At 36.7% G+C, this 25,977-nt stretch overlaps 2 protein-coding genes across 2 annotated transcripts; one reads left to right on the top strand and one right to left on the bottom strand.

The window, feature by feature from the left end:
- The first annotated feature begins 3,203 nt into the window (after nucleotides 1-3,203).
- On the top strand, nucleotides 3,204-4,141 carry LOC140859188 (putative germin-like protein 2-1). Its single transcript, XM_073260822.1, has 2 exons — nucleotides 3,204-3,350; nucleotides 3,469-4,141. Exons 1-2 carry the CDS (start codon nucleotides 3,239-3,241, stop codon nucleotides 4,017-4,019), a joined length of 663 nt encoding a protein of 220 aa, XP_073116923.1. The 5' UTR covers nucleotides 3,204-3,238; the 3' UTR covers nucleotides 4,020-4,141.
- An 18,876-nt stretch (nucleotides 4,142-23,017) lies between these two features.
- On the bottom strand, nucleotides 23,018-23,683 carry LOC140859255 (uncharacterized). Its single transcript, XM_073260946.1, has one exon. The coding sequence runs from the start codon at nucleotides 23,681-23,683 to the stop codon at nucleotides 23,018-23,020; it is 666 nt and encodes a 221-aa protein (XP_073117047.1).
- Between the last annotated feature and the right edge of the window lie 2,294 nt (nucleotides 23,684-25,977).

The raw sequence follows: 25,977 nt of genomic DNA, 5'->3' as shown, positions 1-25,977 counted from the left end.
TATACATTTCGATTAAGTAACTCTTATGTGTGTGTGCATATATGGATTTTTCTAATATGTGCCCTTAGGGCATAGGATAAGATAATATTTATGGCAGTTTTTTATGATTTTTAATGCAATGAAATAGTCAAAATTCAATTTTAATGCATTGACTAAATAAAAAGTTACCAAAAGTGGTAGTCTTGTCAAAATGGTCTTTTATGTTTATCAAGTGTACTCTTATTGCTTGACATGCTTTTATGTTTGTAAAAATAAAAATTCAACTTTAATATATAACTTTCAATATGTAATTGTAAAATAACTAAGAAACTGATTATGAATAATAAAAAACTGATTCATTTTAGTATATAAAGTAATAATAAATAGTATAAAATAATCAATAAATCAAATAGAAATAATTACATAAAAATTTATCCGAATCCAACCTGACTCGATCCAAATCCATCTGAATCAGAGACAACAAAAGCATCAAAAATCAAAACTCGAACCAGCCTGATCGACCCTACTTGTTCCCCACTTATATATATATATTCGATAATATTTAATTATGCATATATAATCAAGATATATAAGAGTTAATTAATATTAAGAATATACTAGATAGTTAAGAGTTAAGAATATACTAGATAATTAATTTATTGGCAATCCCTGAATAAAATCCCTCAAAAAACCATTAAAATAGATAATTTTTTTGAAATTCCTTGGAAAAGCCCTTGAAAAACCATTTAAATAAATAAATTATTGGTGTTCCCTCAAAAAATCCCTTGGAAAACCATTTAAATAAATAATTTTTATATATCCATCAAAAAGTCCCCAAAAAATAATATAAAAAATCATTTATTTAGAATCTCTAGAAAAATCTCCCAGAAAAGAATATAACAAAATAATTTATTCAAAATCTCTCAGAATATCCCTTGGAAAATCCCTCCGAAACTAATTTTTCAAGGGTTTTTCTGAGGGACTCATTTAATCAAAATTCTTATCCGAAGGATTCTTTTCTAAGAGAAGAATCGATCCCTCGAAAACTATTTTTGTGAGAAACATTTTGAGAAAACTTTAGTCATCAAAATTTTTTCACTAAGAACTTATTTATGAGAGAAAAATCCCTCACAAAAGTAATTTCTGAGGTATTTTTGCAGAGAATATTTTTTATCAAAAATTTTTCTCTGAGAACTCATTTATGAGGAAAAAATCCCTCGAAAAAATCTTTGGAAATTACTTTTGCAAGGAATTTTACAAGAAAAATTTTTTCCCTAAAAAATTTTCATAGTTAATATTTTTTGTCAAAAAATCTATCAAAATTGGGAGGGAATTTTTTTCCATAGTAAATCACCTTTGTCTAGTTGTGAGGCTGATTCCTGGGCTTTCACCAGAATCCAACAAGCCCTAGGAGTCCCTTTTCACGATGTACTCGAAGGGAGAAACAAAGTCCAATTGGGACTCTTTCTATTTTTTTGTTTTAAGATCTGTTTGAAAGATCGGGTCCTTGCAAAACTTATATTGAATTCCTACAGATCCATTACTAAATACCTTGAATCCTTCCACTTAACCCCCTTGAATCAATGAGAGAGAAAGGAAAGGAGAGGAGAGAGAAGGAAGAAGAAAGAACAAGAGGTTAGGAGAGAAGGCACCAAAAAGAAAGAAAACTCTCTTCTCTATTAAGACAGGAGAGATTTCATCTCTCTCTTCTCCACAAATCAAGATTGGAACCTTCAATAGTGGCCATAGCAACAATCCCTCAATAGTGGGGGTTGTGGCAACCACTTACAGTGATCCCATCACGGCCAAGTCTGACGACGATCACCAATGCAACAGAAGGAAAAAAAAATAGGGGATGCCTTGTTCCAACACTAATCTGGCACTAGTACTTCACAAGCTAAATTTTGAGCAACAACCCCCTATAGACCAAAAGAAAAAGAAAAACAAGATCTATACATTATGTTGGATCTGATGAGATCTCGCAATCGGTTCGTCAAAAAAACCCAAGGATCTCTCTTAGAAGATCAAGAACAAAACTCAAAAGTTTGCTTGCCAGTAATGGATCGGGTTTGCAATGAGGTGGTTACGAGGGAGAAGAGATCCCCTTTATAGACCAAGGAGCCTAGGGTTTAGGCATACTCTAGGATCATTTTCTCAATCAGAATCAGACAAGAGAAAGACTCTCGAGGTTTTGGCATGCCTTAGGGATATTTTCTTAGTCGAAATCGGACAAGGAAGACTCCCATCAAAAGTCTTCCTTCCCTCTCACATGCATAGCACATGCAACATTTTCTCATTTTTTCTAGATGCTTTAAAATTTGTGCAAGGGAAACAAAACTATTGGGCCTGTCGATCAATGGACCAGGCCCTTACAATGTTAAAGGCTTTTTTTAATCGATAAAGAAAAAGTGAATGATCTTAACCCACAGAAGATCCCTATATTACTTAACATTTTCCACCACCACTTCCCCAACAAGGCCTAATTAAATTCTCCCAGGAAAATTGCTTAATTGGCTATGATAAAACAGGCCTGAAAGAAGCTTTGAGATGCTAATATTATTATATGAATACATAACTGAAAAATAGTTTGGTTTAATACGTCCTAGAAAAAGCAAATCCTGTCAATAGCTGGGCGTCATTATTAGCTATTTCAGCCAGTTTGGTGGCTTCAACTGCTGCCTTGGAAACCATAAGTGCTTCTGTACGTAGCACGTCATTCTCTCTGGTAAATCACAGCGGCGTGAGCTAATAGGTCTGTTGATGATTGCTTATTGCGACCAGATCAAAATCTTAGTTGAATATAATATACATACCTGCCCATGGACTGCAGTTCTCTAACGACTCGGTATTGGTTGCACCAAGATCCCCATTGATTGATATAAGAAAATATTGTAAAAGAACGACACAAACCTTAACCAATGGGTGGACGGATTGATATAACAATATCGCGTTTTCTTTTGTCTCTAAACTACTTTGTCACAGTCTTCCATCCACACATATTATCGCCGAGACGCCACGACTTTGTCTAAATGAAAGTTGGACAAGAACAAACACATGGGAAACATTAGAAATCCATCACCTAACATGGGAATACTCTTTCTCTTTTAGTGAAAAAGTAATTGCATGACTGATTCAAGCCGCTGAACAGGCACGTACATCTCCCTCTATATATATCCAATTCCTCCAAGCTATTTGGCCACACTACCTATCTCCATATCCCTGTCTATTCCTCTGCTAGCTAGAAATTAAGGGAGAGCAGATGGCTGCCCATTTTCTCTTCCTTGCCCTCCTTGCTCTGGCTTCATCTCACGCCATTGCTTCTGATCCCAGTCAACTCCAAGACTTCTGTGTTGCTGATCGTAAATCAGATGGTACTCCTCTTCAACAGCTATCTTATAATTAGTTATTGCACATGTAATTAGCTTGCATGCTGTGTAGTTTTTATCATTTCTTCATTTATACTTACCTTTCTTGCAATTGTTGATGCAGTGTTCGTGAATGGGTTTGTCTGCAAGGACCCGAAGATGGCCAAACCCGAAGATTTCTTCTTCTCTGGCCTTGACAAGCCCGGTGACACAGGAAACAAATTGGGGTCTAATGTGACTCAAGTCAATGTGAACCAAATTCCTGGGCTCAACACCCTTGGCATCTCGCTAGCTCGCCTAGACTTTGCACCCTATGGTCTCAACCCTCCTCACATCCACCCAAGGGGAACTGAGATCCTTGTAGTGTTAGAAGGCACGCTCTACGTCGGCTTTGTCACATCTAACCCCAACAAACTTTTCACGAAGGTCCTTAACAAGGGTGATGTGTTCGTATTTCCTCAAGGTCTCATCCATTTCCAATTCAACTATGGGAAGACAAATGCTGTTGCTATTGCCGGTCTCAGCAGCCAGAACCCTGGCGTCATCACCATAGCCAATGCAGTCTTTGGAGCGAAGCCACCAATCTCTGATTATGTTCTTGCCAAGGCCTTCCAATTGGACAAGAAGACTGTAGATTGGCTCCAAGCCCAATTCTGGATGGACAACAACAACTAGAAACTGCATACAAATTTCTTGATGTAAAAGTTGGACTGAATTATTTATACTATTCTATTTCAATAAGCAAACAATACCAACATATCTGTTTGAATAAACTATAATCTATGTCATTGATCATCGACTTCCTCAATCATTCCAGTTATTTCATCAACTTCTAAAACTTTAAGCACTTGTTTGAGCCTCAGTTTATACCTGGCCGTATCTATAATTTCTACACATGCAAGAGCAAAAGAAATGATACAGACTCAGCCTCCTAGGACATGAAATCCCCAATACCTAAATTATACAAATTCATATGAAATGTGCATTTTACACCTACCAATCTTGGTTTAATGAACCATATCATGAGAAAGCTTGGAAATTATGTTGACGTATACTTGCGTCGTACTTAGGGCATTGGCTGGCCCTATTGCTGGCTTGGTGGATCTGAGTCCCACGGGAGTCTGTCCCATTCTAACATTATATGGACTTCTTGTGGTGCGAACCATCTTCAATAATCACAAAGTATTGGTTGATGTGTTCTGTACAAAGAAATGACCAAAGGTTGGAATCTGGGATCACCTGGACTTTGCACATGGCACAACCATACCTCCTAGGATGTAACCCTAGAAGGTATGCAAGGCTTGATAATCTGAAACAAAACACTTAATAATAGATGATAAGAATTTAAGTAATATATTTCATTAGTTACTGATGAGTAGAGCAATTGTACAAAATATAGATTTTAGATATATCTGATTAGATACAAAAGCCTTTGTTACTATCTTCAGAATCCATGATTTATCCCGTGATCAAATTTAGGCATCCTATGACTATGAAAAGAAATAAAATGATGGAGAGAGATTTTGGTTGGGAGCTTCTCTCTCTAGAGAGGTTTTGAGAGAGAAGCTCCAGTAAAAGTCTTCGAGCGAGACAGAAGCTCCTCCGACGGACCTTGTTCTCCCATGGCCCACCATCGGCCAACCGTCGGACCCCTCTCTTTTCACCTTTCCTTCCTCTTCTTCCCCTCTTTCTCTCTCCTATTTCTTCCCCTTCTCTCCTTTTCTCTCTTCTCCGACTGTTCTTGTCGAAAGCCAGCTTCTCTTCTCTCCCTCTATGTTATTTTCTCTTCCTCTCTCTGTGTTGTTGGAACCCCCTCTCCTCTCTCCCTACGGTTGTGCCCCCACCCTCTCGAGGCATCCTCCAGCGGTTGGATGATCTTATCGGCTGATGCCGGCCGGCCACTAGGCCTGCTTCCCCCTCTGTTTCTCATTCTCTCTCTCCTTCCCTTCCCTCTTATTCCTTCCTCCGCAGCCGCCGGCCCCCATCCTTTTTTCTCTCCCCTCCTTCAGTTGTCTGCTGTCGGAATGTCACAGGGTCCCCCATGTTAAGCCCCTCTCCCTCTCCTTTCTCTGTTTGATGCTGGGGCTTTACGATGTGTTGCTGAGATCCCTTACCACGATGGGTCTTCTCTGGAACCCACATCGAAATCCCTGCTCTCCCTCCCCTCCTCTGACTGTCTGCTGTCGGTGTTTTGCAAGGTCCCCTCCCACCTTGTTGAGCCCCTCTCCTATCTTTGTTTGATGTTTGCCGAGCTCCGATGGGCGACATATCTTTCCCTCCAGTGGGCATTGGACGATGGAAGGCTGGGCCTCCCTCCCTCTCTTCGGTGGACCAGCTCTCTCCTCTATCCCTTGCCTGGTTGTTGCTGGTCTTCTGGTCTCGGCTCCATCTCCGGTGGGCGTTGGATGTTATGCTCTTCTCTGTGCTCACTCCCTGCACTCCCTCCCCTCCCCCGTCTATCTTTTGCCAGTGTTATGCAAGGTCCCCCCCCACGCAGGAGCTCCTCTCCCTCTCTTGTCTCTATTGGCTGTCGGTCTTCGCGGGGTGTCATCAGATTATCGTAGGTCCCCTCTCCCTCTCCTGTCTTTGATGGCTCATTTCTGCTGGGTCCATCATCAAAACATCTTGAGCTGGCTGCTGTGCTCCCCTCTGTGCTTCTCTCCCTCTGGTGTGGTGGTCGGCAATGCTTCCTCTTGTCGTTCAGCTTCTCTTACCACCATGATCTCTGATAGCCGACGTTCTCCTCTGGCTATTTTGAAATTTGAATGAACGTTATGGGAAAATTTTAAATTTTAAATGTCGGTTGATGGGTTGGTAGAGAGAGATTTGAAATTCAGATTTCAAATTTGAATTTCAATTGTTGATTGGGAGGGTTCCTCCTCTTCTTCTCTTTTTTTGTACTCTCTTTCTTCTTAATAAAATTTGATGATTATTATGCTAAAGCACATTAATCTCCTTTATATCAAAAAAGAAAAGAAATAAGATGATAATGTGAGCTAATTGCTCAATAAGACTTGGGCACATATATGCATCAGCAAGAATAGGATAACAACAATTAGTAAATATAGAACTACTAAAAATTTAATAAGATTCATGTGTCCACAACTAATTACAAAAATAGTAGTCCTCAATATGTAGATCGTATATCATCAGATCGATAATTCCATTTAGCGACAATTTAGTTCAACTACCACTATAGTTACTGGTTACTATTATTATTTAATTATTATTGTTGTAGTCATCATCATTATCTGATTTAGTATTTGGATTGACCACAATTCTTAAATCCATGCGCACACAAGCCCTTATAAATTCCAAAACAATTCTAGCTCTAGAAGTTGATGTGCATACATCTTAGGCAATAGGGATATCCGAGGATTGGGTCAAATCGATTTGGAGATATGCTTGAAACCAATCTAACTTAAATCAATTTTCTAAAATCGAACTGATCATCTACAAAAATAGCTTGAAATCGATCCGATTCAAGAAATTGACAAATCATTTGCCGATTTTCTTCTAGTGAAGTTCGCAAACCATCTAGCGACTTTCTTTGGTAAAGCCAGCAAATTATTTACGGACCTCAAATAGGACCCATATAGAGCTGGTCCAATTAGACCAGCTCTCATAAGAAGAGTTTTTAATTGAGTGAAACTTCTAAAGAATCAATTACTCTTACAAATTTTATTTCTGAAAATCAGTAAGTAACTATTGGGATCTAATCTAGCAATCGAGAGACTCGCATCTATAATCTTTGGACATCTTGCCTGTCCATGTAGAAGCTTGTAGAATCAAAGCTTCTCTTACTTTTGAACTTACCCACCGACTCAATTGTTGGCTTTTCTTTTTACCATGTGTCAATAGAATCACTTAGATGAAGTCAAAGTCTTTGATGCCTTTGTTGATTCCTAGCATTATTGCGATATGAAAAGAAGAACTAGATATGCTTCTTACTACCAACAAGTAGCACCTTAGTTTTCTAGACCTCAAAATCTAATAATCTATCTAGGTAGAACCTCATATCAGAGACAATTATGGAGATTATGATGGGTGTTGCAAAATAAAATTTGGAACACTGTAACCACCACAAGTTATATCATCTCACCATATCATAGGCTTTATCTAAAATATAAACTCCCATATGAAAATTGTTGTAGCCCCTCCTCATGTGGGACCCACACCATTTAAAATAAATAAATAAAAAGAAGTCCCGAATGTAAGATTTATTATTCTAATTATTCAATTTGAAAGTCTCAAATAAAAGATTTATTATTCTATAAAGATTTATATGATCTTATTGAAGGAGATAGTACCAAACCAAGTGAGAAAACTCAACAAAAATGATAGAAAATAAATAGATAGATATTTGGATTGATCAGAAAATAGATAGATAACAGTATTTTTCATCATATTGCTATGGAAGCTAATGCCCATAGCTTATGGAAGAAATTGGAGAGCCACTATGAACGGAATACCACACATAACAAGGTATCATGATCAGAAAACTTGTGAATATGAAGTAAAAGGATGGAAGTTCAGTTGTCGAGCACCTGATTAGATTTTGGGATATAGTAAATCAATTGGCTACTATGAAGATGATGCTAGATGATGAGTTCCAAGCATCATTATTGCTCAGTTCTCTACCTGATAGTTAAAAAACTCTGATTGTATCACTTAGTAATTCTGCTCCTAATGGTGTGGTGACATTGAAAATAGTAAAAGATAGTATGCTTAATAAGAAAACTAAAAGAAGAGAACTAGGTGTGAATACACAATCAGAGGCATTGGTTATAAAAAGGTGGGGGAGGAATAAAATCAGAAACTCATAAAATTTTAACAATCATGATAAGTGAAGGAGAAGATCCAAATTCAAAAAAGAGATCAAATATTTTTATTGTAATAAGTCAATGCATATGAAAAAGGAGTGTGGAAAATTTTAAAAAGAGCTATCAAGTGAGAGAGGTAAAGAAAAGAAGGATAAAAAAAAAACTGGAACAATTGTATTTGATGTTGATGTCACCATTATTTATGATGATGATTCTATGAATCTTACATATCATAATTGTACTTAAGTTGTTGACTCAAATGCCTCTTTTCATGTTACTTTTCGACATGACTTCTTTATATCTTATACTAGTGGTGATTTTGGTAGTGTCTAAAAGGAAATGATAGAGCAACTAAAATTATTGACATGAAAGATGTTTGCTTGGAAATCAGTATTGGATGTTAGCTATTATTGAAAAGCATGAGATATGTTCCAGATATCTACCTCCACTTGATCTCAACTAGAATACTTGATGATGAAGGTTACCACAGTCACTTCGGTTAAGAAAAATAAAAGCTCACCAAAGATTCTCTGGTGATAGCGAGAGAGAAAAAATTAAGCATACTTTACATGATGCAGACAAAATTATATAAGATGGATGTGAATACAGCTGAAGATTCCTCCACTAAATTATGGCATAAGCATCTTGGCTACATAAGCAAGAAGAACTTGACATCCTTGTTAGAAAGAAACTCTTTCTTATCTAAAGTTCATCTTTAAAGACATGCACTGATTGCTTAACCAGTAAACAACACAGAGTTGTATTTCATAAATTTCCTCCACACAGAAGATCACATGTCTTGGATTTGATTCACACGGATGTGTGTACTGTAGATGCTAGAACTCTTGGTGGTGCATTATATTTTATTACTTTTATTGATAATCATTCTAAAAAAGTATAATTTTTTATTTTAAAATCTAAAGATCAGGTGCTCAATGTGTTCAACAATTTTTATACTAGTGTTTAAGAGAAATAGGAAAGCAACTAAAATGTATTCAAAAAGATAACAATGGTAAATATAGGGGTCTATTTGTGAAATATTGTAGGGATCATGGCATCAGGCTTGAGAAAACTATTTCTAAAATATGTCAATATAATAGAGTAACTTAGAGAATGAATCATACTATTTGTAAAAAAATTCGATGCATACTCTCTCATACTAAACTGTCTAAATTCTTTTAAGATGGAGTGATAAGAACTGTAGTAGACTTGATCAATCTTTCTCCTTTAGTTCCTCTTCAAGGTGATATGCCAAAAAGAGTGTGAACTAGAAAAGATGTTTCATATAATCACTTGAGGTATTTGGCTGTAGAATATTTATTCCATCCCTAAAGATGAGAAATCCAAGCTTGATGGAAAGTCTAAACAGTGTATCATCCTGGGTTATACACATGAAAAGTTTGGTTACAGATTATGGGATTTAATTGATAAAAAAGTTATCAAAAGCAGAGATGTTGTATTTTTAAAAGATCAGACTATTGAAAATTTTAAAAAGATTGAGAAGCTAAAATCTATCACTAGAAATTATATTAATTTGGATCCAGTGCCTCCTACCATGGTGAATAATGATATGCCGATGAGTATAGTGAACAAACCCCTCCAGAACCACCAGTTGAACCTCAATTGAGAAGATCTAATAGCCAGCATCATCTTTTCCAGAAATATTCTCCTTATGAGTATGTAGTAAACACTGATAGGGGAGAATCAGAATGCTATCAAGAGGCCATAAATCATAAGCAAAATAGAGATAAAACTTTTGCATGAGAACCGTACATTTGAGTTTGGTGGAACCTTCCATATGGTCGGAAGAAAGAGATTTGTTGGTGTGGTCCCTCCTTATATGAGACCCACACTATTTAAAATAAATAAAAAAAAGAGTCCAAGTGGTTGGGCCTATTTAATTTGGGCAACAAAGTTATCGTGTTGTGCAGAGAAAACTAACATGACACGAAAAAGCAAATATGGCAGTAATAGGGAGAAGAAGAAGAAGAAGAAAAAGAGATTTTGGTGCTACTTTGTTAGATGATCGAATGGTTGGTCGTATCTTGATTTTGATAAAATTTTAGTATATTGTTCTTGACATCTAGAGCTACAAGTTAAATGATTTTAATTTTTGAAAAGCTTTCTTCATTAATTATTTTAAGCATCCACATATTTGGTGAGAACTGTCCTCTATTTCTATTTATTATTGAAATCTGCTTTATTGGTGATGATTATTTTTATTGTGAAAATCAAGATTTATTCTGGATTATTATGTATTTGTGTAACCTCTAGTTGATCTAGAGAAGACCTGCAATAATTTATTATTCTAAATAGTAAAAGATTTACATCAAATTATAGTATTTCTTGGTGTCTTTTTGTGATGTGCTTAATTATTTTTTGCTTATTAATTGTCTAAGTAGATCATAGAGATTATTGTTACTTATTGATATACTATTTAATTAGCACAAAGAGAAAAGAGAAGTTTGTGGTTTTATTGTTCATGATTGCAGTTTTTACCAACAAAATGATATTAGAGTAAAGTTATTACTGGTTGAATTTTCTTGTATTGATTAAATGAAGAACATACAGGTGAAAGTATGGTTAAATTTTTGTCTTCTAATTATTCAATTTGGAAGCTCCAAATGAAAGATTTATTATTCTGTAAAGATTTGCATGATCCCAATGAAAGAGATAGTGCCAAACTAAATAAGAAAACTTAGCAAGATTGTTAGAAAATAATTAGCTTGATCAAGTAATGGATAAATGATAATATTTTTCATCATGTTATTATGGAAACTAATGCCCGTAGCTTATGAAAGAAATTGGAGAGCTACTATGAATGAAAGATCGGATAGAACAAGATATTCATGATCAGAAAGCTTGTGAATATGAAGTATAAAGAGTGAAGTTCGATGGCCGTGAGTACGTGAGTAGATTTTAGGATGCAGTAAATCAATCGGCTACTATGAAGATGATGCTGGATGATGACTTGCAACCATTGTTTCTCTACTTGATAGTTGGAAAACTCTGATTGTATCACTTAGTAATTCATCTCCTAATGGTGTGATGACATTAGGAACGGTAAAAAATAGTATGCTTAATAAGAAAACCAAAAGAAGAGAACAGGGTGTGAATACACAATCAAAGGCATTGGTTACCAAAAAGTGGGGAGGAGTAAAATCAAAAACTCACAAAATTTTAACAATCATGATAAGCCAACGGGAAGGTCCAAATTCAGAGAAAAGATCAAATTTTTTATTATGATAAACCAGGTACATGAAAAATGAGTGCAAAAATTTAAAAGAGAGCAATCAAAGGAGAGAGGTGAAGAAAAGAAGGATGAAAAAAATACTACAGCAGTTGCATCTGATGTTAATGTCACCATTATTTATGATAATGATTCTGTGAACCTTATATGTCATGATGGTATTTAGGTTTTTGACTCAGATGCCTCTTTTCATATTACTTCTCAATATGAATTCTTCACATCTTACACTAGTAGTAATTTTGGTAGTATCAGGGTAGAAAACAATGGAGTAACTAAGATCGGCATGGGAGATGTTTGCTTGAAAATCAGCATTGGATGCTAGCTATTGTTGAAAAATATGAGACAAATTTCTGATATCTACCTCCACTTGATCACCACTAAAATACTTGTTGATGAAGGTTACCACAGCCACTTCAGTGAAGAAAAATAAAAGCTCACCAAATACTACAAGAAAAATGACTTTTAACGATGGCTATTAGTGATGGTAATTTTGTCGTCGCTGATAATAGCTTTTACTGACCACCAATGGTGACCAAAAAATAAGCCATCATAAACAAATCTATTTATTAAACTTATTAGCGATGATGAATATAGTACTTAGTGATGGTTCTATTAGCAACAGAATGAAGCCATCGTAAAAAAAATATATATATTTATTAAACTTATTAGCAACAATGAATATAGCATTAGCGATGGTAAAACCATCGCTAATACTCATTAGCGATAGAAAAAGTCATCACTAATAACTCGATTTTTCCTCCCCCGCCCTCGATGTTGGCTTTCCTGCTAAAATCCTCATTTTTTCCCTTTTAATTTTCCCAGCCCTCAATTTTTACCTCTCCCACCAGTGACTGATCAAATCTCCCTCTCCCAATTCTCCTGCTCACGCCGCACCGCTGGAGCCCACGCCTCCTCCCCCCATCCTCGCACTGCCTGACCTCCTATTTTCTTCCTAGAACCCACATCCCGAGCTCCCCCCTTCTTCCCAATGGCCTTCCGAAGTCGATGTCCCATCGCTCGGCCTCCTTTTCCTTCCCACCTCTCTCCTTGATCAGACCCCCGCTGCCTCTCCCTTCTCCCCCCATTGTCCCCCTCTTTACCCCACCTCCGGTCCCCTTTTCCCCCACTATGCTATCAAATCTGACTTCTCCGAGCCCCGTCCACCGATCTTGAGGCTCTCGGCCGCCTCACGCATCCCTGAGCCTCGACCGCCTCCATGAGCCCCCAGCCCGCCTCCCCTGGCTGCCTCCGGTCTCTCTCTTTCCCCACCATAGGATCTAGCTTCCCCGAGCCACCGGCCACCTCTCCAAGCCCTGAGCCTCCAACCTACCTCCCTGATTTTTCGACCCGCCTCTCCAAGCCCCGAGCCCCGGCCCACCACCCCTCTTGCCAGATACACTACCCCCTTGTCCGATCCGTCGGCCCCCTTGTCGGTAAAGAACCCAATTTGGAACCGGAGAAATCCATCCAATCTCTCCTTCCGGTAGATCTCCAAAAAAATAGAAGAAACAAAAAAAAAAAAAAAATGATCAATCTATGTTGGAAGGGACTTACCTTTTATTTTATTTTTTTTGGCCTTTCTTTTGTTTTCATTAATTTTTCTTTTTATTTTTTCTTTCTCAAGTGTCTCAGTCGGTGGAGGCTTGGAGCAGCTGAATGGCAAAATGCAGATGATGGCTAGAGGTTTGCATTAGTTATTATACATAAAAGTTTAAAAGGTATGAATATATTATCAATTGATTTATTGAATAAGGTTGTGGATGGACCATTCAAAAATTTAGAGTTCAAATGGTCTCATCCTCATATTTTAGTAGCTTATATTTTTGGTTGACTTACAAAGAATATTTTTTATTGAATAGGTACAGCTGTTGTTTATATGTTAAAGTATGTTCTTTGATCGGGTTGTTGCAAATGATGGGTATAGTTTATTTGTATATTTGTTTGCTTTATCTTGAATGAATGTTTGGTGTTGGTGAATTCAACCCTTTATATTCAATGACTGTTATGGTTCGAATTGACATACTTTATGTGCTTCTTAAAATAGAGAAAGAGTGATGCAATTCTATAATTATTTTCTGATTATATAGATTAAGCATTCAATAAATGAAGAATAAGTATAGTGCTAATTCTTATTTATATATTATTGTTTATATATTATTTGGATCTTGACATAGCATTTAATATTCAATACAACTCTAGCTTTTGCGTATCATTATATTCTTGCTAAATTTTTTTTTGTGAATTAAGTGAATCCTATTGCATAGCACATGTTATTGTTAGTAAATGTCTAAAAAGAGGATTAATAGCTATAAAGATAAGTGTTGAATTTTTTTTCTAAGTATTCGGCAGGTAAGGAACCAAGGAAAGATGAGTGCTGAATTTTTTTTTGATCTGAAACTTATCAAAATGATGAACTAATTTTTTTTCTCTTTTTTCTCTATCTTTCATTCACTATCTTACTGCATCAATATTTCCTAAAGATCAGACAAGATTGTAAATCTTTTCTCAAATGATGGTTTCTTTTGGGACTAGATAGCTGTAATCTTGCAAACAGCAACCTCCTATAAACTTGATGAGAAAAAAATCAGACGTAAAATTTTTCAAATATTTTTTAGCAAAATCTTCCTAACCCACTTGAGCTTTCATATCCATTAAATAATCTGTAAATGAAAGTGGAGGGCTGCTGCAAGTGCAGTAGCAACCCATTTAAAACCCCCTCAGATGATGCTTTTAGACCACTAAACTGATGAGAGGCTCTCCCAAACACATTCTCTCATGCGGGAGGGATCTTTTTCCCATGTTGGCTTCTAAATTTCTTTCTCAAGATTGGAGATGATGTTGTGGTTCCTTCGATTTTTTATATATTTTAAACTACTCTTAATAAGTATGTGCTTTGAATTAATTTAATCTTAGTGTGGTTGTGAAGTGAATGCAATAAGCTACAGGAGAATTAAGATATTAAAGTAATAAGGCAAAAGTTATAGCCTGTCCCATGCTTGGGGTCAACTCCATTCTCTTGGGGTCGACTCCATCCGCTCTGGCGCCAACTCCAATTCTTCAAGAGCCGACTCCTCCTGGATTCTAAAAAAATCAGCTTTCTATCTGTGCTTTCTATTCATCAGGAGTTGACCCATGGGGTGTCCCCTCTACATGTCATTCTGTGCCAACGAGTCGGGGTCGACTCCAATCTTCCTCGGATCGACTCTAATTTATATTTTTAATATAATATAATTAATTTTATATTTATGATTATATTGAATAATTATTATTTTATGTATAATAAATTTTAAAAATTTTATTGCTTGTTAATGTGATTAAAATAGATTTTAAAATATTTAATTATAAATTTTTAAAAAATTTAAAAACTATTAGTGACAGTACTTACTGTTGCTAATCATTTTATTATATTTTAATTAAAAAATAAAAAAAAGCAATTAGCGATGACAATCATGACGGTTATGCGTTGCTAATAATTTTTTAATATTTTAATTAAGAAAAAAATAAAAATTATTAGTGATAGCTTTTTGTCGCTAATACCATTGCAAATTAGCATTATTAGTAATGGTTAAATTACCATCGCTAATAATAGTAATTAGTAATAAGGTTGTTTCCATCGCTAATAGTCTATTTTTTTATAGTGAAGATTTCTCTACTAAATTAAGACACAAGTGGCTTGGCCACATGAGTGAGAAGGGACTTGATATTCTTATTAGAAAGAAACTCTTTCCTATCAAAGCAACGTCTTTTAAGACATACACTGATTATTTAACTGACAAACAGCACAAAGTTGCATTTCATTAATCCCCTCCATATAGACGATCATATGTTTTGGATTTGATACATACTAAGATTTGTACTATGGATGCTAGTACTCTTGGTGGTATTTTATATTTTGTTACTTTTATTGATGATCATTCTAAAAAAGTATGAACTTTTATTTTGAAATTCAAAGATCAGGTGCCCGATGTGTTCCAGTGTTTTCATGCTAGTGTTGAAAGAGAAATAGAAAAACAACTAAAGTATATTCAAGTAGATAACGGTGGTGAATACAGGGGTCCATTTTAGAAATATTGCAGAATCAAGGTATCAAGCTTAAGAAAAATCTTCCTAAAACATCTCAATATAAAGGAGTTGCTGAGAAAATGAATCATACTATTTGTGAAAAAATTCGGTGTATGCTCACTCATGCTAAACTACCTAAATCCTTTTATGGTAAAGCGATGAGAACTACAATGGACTTGATCAACCTTTCTTCTTCAGTTTCTCTTCAAAGTGATGTGTCAGAAAGAGTGTGGACTTGAAAAGATATTTCATATGATCACTTGAGGGTATTTGGCGATAGGACATTTATTCACATTCCTAAAGATGAGAGATCTAAGCTTGATGGAAGTCTAAATAGTGTATCTTCTTGGGTTATGCACATGAAGAGTTTGGTTACAAATTATGAGATCTAATTGATAAAAAGATTATTAGAAGTAGAGATATTGTATTTCTAAAAAATCAGACTATTAAGATTTTGAAAAAATTGAGAAGCCAAAGTTTATCACTAAAATTATATTGATTTGGATCCAGTGCCTCCTACCATGGTGAAAAATGATAATGAAAAAGATGTATGGAAAGATAATGGTAACGCAGTTGATGAGCCCATACCTAATAATGATATACCAAATGAGTATGCTGGACAAGCCCCTCCAAAATCACTAGTTGAACCTCAATTGAGAAGATCTACTAGAGAGCATCATCCTTCCCAGAGATATTTTTCTCATGAGTATGTAATGATCATTGATGGGGGAGAACCAAAATGCTACCAAGAGCCCATAAATCATGAGCAAAAGAGAGAGTGATTAAAAGCTATGGAGGAGGAGATAAAATCCTTGATGAGAACCATATATTTGAGTTTGGTGGAACCTTCCATATGATTGAGAGGGAGAGATTTGTTGGTATGATCCCTCCTTATATGGGACCCACACCATTTAAAATAAATAAATAAATAAAAAGAGTCCAAGTAGGACTCATATTGGTTGGGCCTATTTAATTCGGACAACAAAGTTATTGTATGGTGTGGAGAAAACTAGCATGGTATGGAAAAGCAAGAGGAGGCGAGGTAGAGAGAAGAAGAAAAAGGATTTTGGTGCTACTTTATTAGATGATCAGATGATTGATCGTAGTCCTATTTTGATAAAATTTTAATATATTATTCTTGACATTGAGAGCTACAAATTCATTGATTTTGATCTTTGAAAAGTCTTTTTCATTAATTATTTTAAGCATCCATACGTTTGGTGAGATATATCCACTATTCCTATTTATTATTGAAATCTATTTTATTGATAATGATTTTTTTATTATGAAAGCAAGATTTATTCCTGATGATTATATATTTGTATAACTTCTAATTGATATAGAAAAAATCTGCAGTAATCTCATTATCCTAAATAGTAAAAGATTCACATCAAAATTATGGTGTTTCATGGTATCTTTTTTGGGGAGTGCTTGATTATTTTTCACTCATTATAATTACCTGAGTAGATCGTAGAGATTATTATTACTTTGTAATATCCTATTTAATTTGTACAAAGAGGAAAAAGAAGTTCACAATTTTATGATCCGTGATAATTTTATAAAATATAAAAATAGTCTCATGCGGATCACATCCAGATGGGATTTGTTCGGATCAAATGCAACAATTCTCTATAAGATTCTCAAGAAAGCCCTTATTTAGCCTCTCTAAATGTAATGATTCCAACAAGATAAATCAATCGAGAGTCCAAAAGGTTAGAAGAAAGCTCATCCAAAATCTCATCCTTCCTTGATCCAATGGGGAGTTCATAAAATTCAAATTTGGTAGATGTTTAACAGAAACCAAGGTCTTTACTTAAAAGCAAAGGCTCATCTTTTTCAGATGACAACACAATTTGGATACTTGTTGTAAAGCCCGGTCCTTTAGCCAGCCTAAAACTTAAACTAGGCCTAGTGCACTTGACCATCCTAAATTGGCCTAGACAATCCAAGTGTTGCTGGGGACGCCCTCCACGCATTATCCCTATAGAATAAGACTCCCAATGAGATTCAAAGTGTGTGATAACTCTCAATAGGAGTCAGATATCTCAAGTAGCCGAATGCTAGGAGACTCTAGCCTCTACCTTTATTAAATTTAAAGGTGCCCCCAACCCCCTTCAAGATGTCATGAATTATCATCGCCTTTCTTCGCCAATCATCACAATGTTTCCCCTCTATTGTTTGTGCCGCCAAATTCCTATTGCAACCCTCCTTGATACCTCTCTGATGCCATGATGTTGTACCTCCGTATTCCCTAAGCTCACCCTTCATCAGGCCACTGTTGCCAATTGGGATCTCATTAAGGCATTGCTTGCTGGAAAATACCATCAAGCCAGCCTCTATTTGCACCATTTCTTTCCTTTATTTCATCTTTTCCTAGCCACTGTCATTGCTGTAATCATAGGCCGGGACCTTGTGTAAGGTGCAGTCATCTGAACATAAAAATATTTTACTGACTAGCCCTTATATAAATCGAGAAAAAAAAATTTGATTTATCATGCATTATTTTGAAATAGCATTCTATTTTCTTATTCACCACCACTACTATCATTATCTCCAACACCATCACCATCACCATTACTACCTTTTTTGCTTCTACTATCATCGTTGGTATCACTACTATGACTACAACTATCGTTATCTCTACTACCGTAATTGGTAACACCACCACACCATCACCTTTCCACTACCACCATAGCACCACCATCTTTACACTATCACCATCTTTGTTGCAGTCGTCATCATCTCCACCATTTCTACTACTATCATAGCCACCATACACCACTGCAATTATCAACCTCAACATCTTCACTACGCCATCGATGATAACAGTCTCTACTATACCACTGCCATTATTATCATTATAACCACCACATCGTTAATGGCCCCACTAACATTGTTCCTACAGCAAGATCATGGCACCTTTTAATTGTCATCACTATCACTATCACTTCTATCACAACGGCCATCTTGACCATTATCATCATGCAATTTTAAAAGCTATTGAGTAGATCAAACATTTTTATATTTTTAAAATTTGAAAATAAAATAGAAAAATATTTTTTTGAAAATAAGAAAATGAAAATAAATGGCATCTAGAATAATCATTCAATAAATAATCAATTTCTAAGATTTTAGCTAAATCTATTGTACACTACCAAAGCCAACGTCAAAAGGCTTTCATAACCATGGAGAGCAGTTGCTTCCGGTGAAAAGCAAAGTGTCGACATCGTATTGGCTATTTTAAGCAGTTAGGTGGCTTCCACTGCTCCCTTAGAAATGAATGATCTTCCATAATCACATCGTTACTCATTTTAGAAAAAATGCTGTTGTATGACTGTTGAAAAACAGAAAAAATAGAAGAGAAGGTGAAGACAAGGATTCAGAGGAAGAAGGAATGCTTCTCTAGGACCAAAAGGGCCCTTTTTATTAATTTTCATGGGCTCAATTTAGGAATTATACAAATATATTTTCCTCTAATTAGACGATTGCATTCCTAATCAGAGGGATTCAATTTAAGAATTATACAAATATATTTTCCTCTAATTAGACGATTGCATTCCTAATCAGAGGGATTCAATTTAGGAATAATACAAATATATTTTCCTCTAATTAGACGATTGCATTCCTAATCAGAGGGATTCAATTTAGGAATTATACAAACATATTTTCCTCTAATTAGACGATTGCATTCCTAATTAGAGAGATCTACAGCTCATTTCAACACTCCCCCTCAAGATGGGTTATAGATATCATAAAGACCCATCTTGTCACGAATAAATGAAAAAGAAGGCACACTAAGACCTTTGGTCAAAATGTCTGCTAGTTGACTAGCAGATTGCACATAAGGCATACAAATGATTCTGGCATCAAGCTTTTTCTTGATAAAATATCGATCGATCTCGATGTGCTTCGTTCGATCATGCTGTACTGGATTATTAGCAATATTGATTGCTGCCTTGTTGTCATAATATAGCATAAGGGGCGATGACTGATAAAGACCTAGATCCAATAACAAGATCCGCAACCATAAAATTTTGCACACGCCATGTGCCATAGCTCGATACTCTGCTTCAACAGTAGATCGAGCAACTACATTCTGTTTCTTGCTTCGCCAAGTGATTAGATTACCTCCAATAAAAGTACAGTAACCTGAGGTAGAGCGATGGTCATCAAGTGATCCAGCCCAATCAACATCTGTATAACACTCCACCCGTAGGTTGCCATGATAAGAATAAAGTAAACCACGACCAGGACAGCTTTTGAGGTAATGAAGTATCCGTGTCACAACATCCATATGAACTGAACGTGGATCATGCATAAACTGACTTACCACACCAACGGCTAACGCAATATCAGGTCGTGTATGAGATAGATAAATCAAACATCCTATCAATTGTTGATAACGTTCTCGATCAATAGGGACACCGATATCGGCCACTAGTCGATGATTTTGTTCAATAGGAGTAGCAATAGGTCGACATCCCAACATACCGACTTTTGTAAGAAGATCTAGAATATCTTTTCTTTGGGAGAGAAAAATTTTTTTGAAGAACGAGCAACTTCTATCCCAAGAAAATATCGAAGATGTCTAAGATCCTTCACCTCAAATACCTATGCCAGCTGAGCCTTCAAATGAGCTATCTCCTCAGAATCATCTCCTGTGACCACAATATCATTAACATAGACAATCAAAACAGCAATCTTACCCTTGTTGTATCGAAAGAAGAGTGTGTGATCTGCATTGCTCTGTTTATACCCCATCTGAATGATTACTCATCGGAAGCGATCGAACCAAGCACGAGGTGACTGCTTCAGACCATAAAGAGAGCATCGTAACTGGCATACTTTGCCCACTGTCTGAGCGGTAGCAAATCCTGGAGGAATATCCATATATACCTCCTCCTGAAGTTCTCCATGAAGAAAAGCATTCTTTACATCGAGCTAGAATAGATCCCATCCAAAGTTAGCAGCACATGATATAAGGGTTCTAACAGAGTTCATTTTTGCAACAGGCGCAAACGTTTCATCATAGTCGATGCCATAAGTCTGTGTATATCCTTTTGCTACCAAATGAGCTTTGTACCGTTCAACAGTACCCTCAGGTGTCTACTTAACTGTAAAAATCCATTTGCATCCCACAGTTTGTTTACTAGCTGGTAAAGATACAAGTTTCCATGTATTATTTTTTTCTAGTGCTCGCATTTCCTCAAGCATAGCGGCTTTCCACTTGGGGTCTTCTTTAGCAACCTTCCAGTTCTTGGGTATGGAGATAGAGGACAAAGAAGCTATAAAACTCTAATAAGATGGAGAGAGAGACTCATAGGATACAAAGTTAGTGATGTCATGTTTGTACCCCACTCCATCCTTAAGTCGAGCAGGAATACCAGCATGACGAGTAGGTTTACGTAAAGCAATAGGAATATTTAGATCATCATTATCTAATGTAAAATGAATGGGAGGTACAGGAGAATTACCATTCATCGTAGAAGATGAAACCGTCAGGACAGAAAAGGAAGATCTGGAGACTAGAGAATGCATAATAGGCTCTGAGAGAGGAGATGAATCAGATGAAACTGAAGTAGCAGGCTGTGAGAGAGTCTCAGATGCAGTTTTAGATGCTTCTTCTTGAGTGTCAGAACTAGCATTAATAGAAATAAACTCTCCCTAAGTATCAGATCCATCATTTGTAATAAACTCTCTCTGAGTATCAGATCCACTATTTGTACCAACATCCACAGTAATAGGACTCCCTCCAGAGAACTCCCCCTCTCGATCAGTTCCAGAGGTGACGGGAGAGGAAGAAGACACAGAAGATATATAGAATGGCTCAGACTCCCAAAATATTACATCCATGCTGATAAATAACTTTCGCTCATTCGGACACCAATATTTGTACCCTTTTTGAGTAGAGGAATAACCAACAAAAATGCACTTGAGGGCACGAGCGTCAAGCTTGCCAACCGAAGGTCGATGATCCTGAACAAAACAAACACAGCCAAATACCTTGGGGAGAATTATGAAAGAATTAGTTCCTTGCAGGCATTCAAGAGGTGTCTTATAGTCCAAAGTTCGAAGTGGCATTCGATTAATTAGATATACTGCAGTTAACACTGCCTCTCCCCATAAGAACTTAGGAACATTCATAGAAAATATCAAACATCTTGTCACTTCAAGTAGGTGTCTATTCTTTCTTTCAGCAACTCCATTTTGAGCCGGTGTGTCAACACAAGTCGTTTGATGTATAATACCATTATTATGTGTATACTCCTCAAATTCTTTATTAAGATACTCTGTCCCATTATCAGAGCCAAAAATCTTAAGAGTTGCTCCATATTGAGTACCAATCATTTTATGAAAATCTCTAAATGACAGAAACACTTCATTCTTATTTTTCAATAGATAAACCCAAGTGCAATGACTAAAACAATCAATAAAAGTAATGAACTACCGATGACCAGAAATAGCGGTGGTCCCACAGGGTCCCCATACATCAGAATGAACTACCTCAAACATTACTTTACTACGCAGGCCTGAGCCTGGATAAGCACTTCTAGTGTGTTTAGCTAGTTCACAAGCATCACATACAAGCTTCTCTTTATTATATGATTCAAAAATAGTTGGAAACATACGAGCTAAGAGAGTAAATGGAAGATGACCAAGCCTGCGATGCTGGAGTAACAGGTCTTCTTTTTGTGAGGATGAAACTGTCAAACTGGTTTCTGAGTAGCCTCCGGACACTCCTCCCTCCAAATAGTAGAGCCCATTATGCATTATGCCAGTCCCAAGTTTCCTTCCTGTCCTTGGCTCCTGAAAGACACAATGTGTTTTGAAAAAAGTTACGGCACAATCAAGATCATTCGTAATAGCACTAATGGATAGAAGATTGATAGAAAATCTCGAGACATGTAGAACAGATGATAAGGGTAATTCAGAAGTACATTTAATAGATCCTTTCTCAGAAATAGGGTAAAAGAGCCATCAGCAAGACGAACTTTATCATGACCAGAACAGAGAATATAAGACACAAAATCTCTAAAGGATCCAGTCATATGATTGGATGCTCCAGAGTCAACTACCCATGGAGAAAAATTACTACAGTTAAAAGCATGAATTTGATCATCGATACCTATTTGGACAAAATTATCCTGATAGAGAGAACTGGTTGGTTGGTTTGAAGAATCTTCTGTGGAAGTGCTGCTTTCAGAAATATTTACACCAGATCTGAATTTTTCCAAAAATTGTATTTCTTCGACTGATAAATCCCCCATAGAAGAAAAATGAGCCTGATTATACTAATCTCGGCCTCTACCAGAACGACCACCTCCACGACCACGGTCTCTAGTTGGATGACCATGCAGCTCATAGCAGTAAGCTTTGATGTGGCCCGGCTTATGACAGTGGTCACAAATCTTAATCCCGTGAGGTCGAGGCTGAGTTTCTTGAGTAGAATTGATAGGAGAAGAGTTTCCAAGAGTAGTTGACTGTACCATAAGTGCAGATCGTATAGCTGTGTTCGTAGAAGAAGACATAGTGGCTAATCAAGTTTCTTCACTAAGAACCAAGGAAATAGCTTCATCAAGAGTTGGCCATTCCTGTGTACTAAGAATAGAAGAGCGTCGATACTCAAACTTTGGATTTAGTCCATCCAAAAAATCCATAAGGTGCTGACGCTCTATCCATTTGTGGAACACATCAACATCATCAGGATGAGTAGGGGTAAAGGGACTATAAAAATCAAAATCGTTCCATAACCTTTTTAATTCTCCAACATACTCTGTTACAGATCGGGAACCCTGAGTAAGTCCCCGAAGCTCTCGTTGGATCTTATGGGCATGCATATTATTACCTTTATAGGAATAAGTTGTGGCTACAGCCTGCCATAACTCATAAGCATTCGTCAGTGCCTCAATCGTATGAGCAACACTTGGTACCATAGAAGCAAGGAGCCATGCTACCACTCGAGAATTATTAGGATTCCACTGTCTAACAGCTATCACATCTCCTTCTAGTCTTTTTGCAGTACCACTTATAAACCCCTCAAGATTGTGAGACTCTAAAATTAGACGAACATGTCGCGTCCAACTTAAGTAGGTACCCGGTCCATCCAATTTGATCGGGTTAGTTTCTAGGGTGATCTTTGAAAACTCACTACTCGCGATACGAGATTCCATCATCCTAACCATTAACTTTTCTAAATCCTCCATGGTTAAAGGATTTTTATCACCCATTGTCAAAACAAAACACTTAAATGATCAAGTAAACAAGAACAATCTTGAGGAAGAAAAAGGTATTTGAATTTTTCTCACCAACGATCTGAGATAAACTCAGATGACGAATAAAAAATATCGAATATCTGCTTGCATGAAAGGCACCTCGATAATATTCAGAAACTCCAAAAAAAAAATGCTCCATTGTTGCTCCAGAACAAGACCCAGCACCTAATAAGAAATGAGAAGGGCGTCAGCGGCTTCCATTCTCAATCCCATGGTTCACGGATGGATACGGCAATGGCGTCGACGGCAGTAGCAACATCGGTGGCATTGACGGCAATGACGGTAGCAGCGACGGCAGCGGCAGCGACAGAAACAGCGATGGCGATGGCAGGGTGTGGGAGATGCCTGATCCGGGGAAGATTTGAAAAGATCTGAAGAGGTGCGGATGGTCGGCAGTTGAAGAAGTTTAGGGATTGAGATGAGGCGGAATAGAGCGTATTCGAACAGAGTGCTCTGATACCATGTTGAAAAACAGAAAAAATAGAAGAGAAGGTGAAGACGAGGATTCAAAGGAAGAAGGAATGCTTCTCTAGGACCAAAAGGGCCCTTTTTATTAATTTTCATGGGCTCAATTTAGGAATTATACAAATATATTTTCCTCTAATTAGACAATTGCATTCCTAATCAGAGGGATTCAATTTAGGAATTATACAAATATATTTTTCTCTAATTAGACGATTGCATTCCTAATCAGAGGGATTCAATTTAGGAATTATACAAACATATTTTCTTCTAATTAGACGATTGCGTTCCTAATTAGAGGGATCTACAGCTCATTTCAATAATGACATAGTGAGCTAATTGGTGAGTTTTCGTTGAGATGTGATCAAAAGCACAGTTGGATCAACATTTGCCATGGACTGCATCAATTCCTGCATGTCAGGCAATCTTTAACAACTCCAAGTATATTTATTGAAAGAAGACCGCAGCTGATATCAGAAATTATAATAATAATAATAATAGAGAGTAACGGAAACCATGATCTATATATGTCTTGATGGACTACTTCTTCCTAATTTTCTCACCACAAACATCATCAGCGATACTTCGTCAAACTTTTACATGGACAATAAGAAATACATGGGAAAACATTAGAGAACCAAGGCATGCAATTAATTTACCTAACATGGTTTACTCTTCTTTTTTTTTAGAAAAGTCGCATGACTAAATCTTTTTGATGAAAAGTCGCACGACTAAATCAAGCCTTATGCCTATTCCCACTCTCCCTCTATATATATCTCCTCCTCTCATAACACCTTGTTCAATATCCCTAGGCTATTCTTCTGCTAGCTAGAAAGAGAGAATAGATGGCTGCCCACTTCCTCTTCCTTGCTCTACTTGCTCTGGCTTCATCTCATGCCATTGCTACTGATCCTAGCCAACTCCAAGACTTTTGCATCGCTGATCTTCACTCAGATGGTACACCTGCTCATCAACAATTGATTTTATGAGTTGTGGCATTTGCAACTATGCATGCATAACGTATAGTATTGTACATTGTCCAACCACTAATCGTTTTTATAATTATTGCAGTGTTTGTGAATGGGTTTGTCTGCAAGGACCCCAAGATGGCCAAAGCCGAAGATTTCTTCTTCTCTGGACTCGAGAAGCCCGGTGACATAGGAAACAAGCTTGGGTCTAATGTGACTCTAGTTAATGTGAACAAACTTGCTGGGCTCAACACCCTTCGCATCTCGCTGGCCCGCCTTGGATTTTTAGATAAGATCTTCATATTGGTGTCGGAGCCCACCAATCCCCTTTACCTATCGAAACCTCCAAATTCCTACTTGTATGACAGCCATCACCAAACAATAAAAAGATTACCTTCATAAAAATATAATACTTGGTTGAATCTTGGGGAAGCCTACTAGCTCTCATAATATGTGCATCATGCCCGAAACCCATTGCCTGGGTCGACCATGTGACACACCCACATGAATCCTAAGACAAGTTTTAGAGATCATGCAAGGCCTAAATAATAAACAAATTTATAAGAATATCAAAAAAATTATAAAAGTTCATCCATATTTATCAAATCAAACCAATCCATCATTATTGAATAAGATTCACAAAATTAAAATATTTATTTGGTATTAGAAAATCAACTAACTAACTAACTAATGACTCCATCGCTCAAACTTCACATCCAATCTGACTAAATCTATGCATCCTACAACTCTGAAGGAAAAAGAGGATATGAGCATTACAATTCAGTAAGAATCTCC

This window comes from Elaeis guineensis, chromosome 7 (assembly GCF_000442705.2).
Source record: "Elaeis guineensis isolate ETL-2024a chromosome 7, EG11, whole genome shotgun sequence".
NCBI classification, from domain to species: Eukaryota; Viridiplantae; Streptophyta; class Magnoliopsida; order Arecales; family Arecaceae; genus Elaeis; species Elaeis guineensis.
This window is presented reverse-complemented; position numbering and strand designations above follow the sequence as displayed.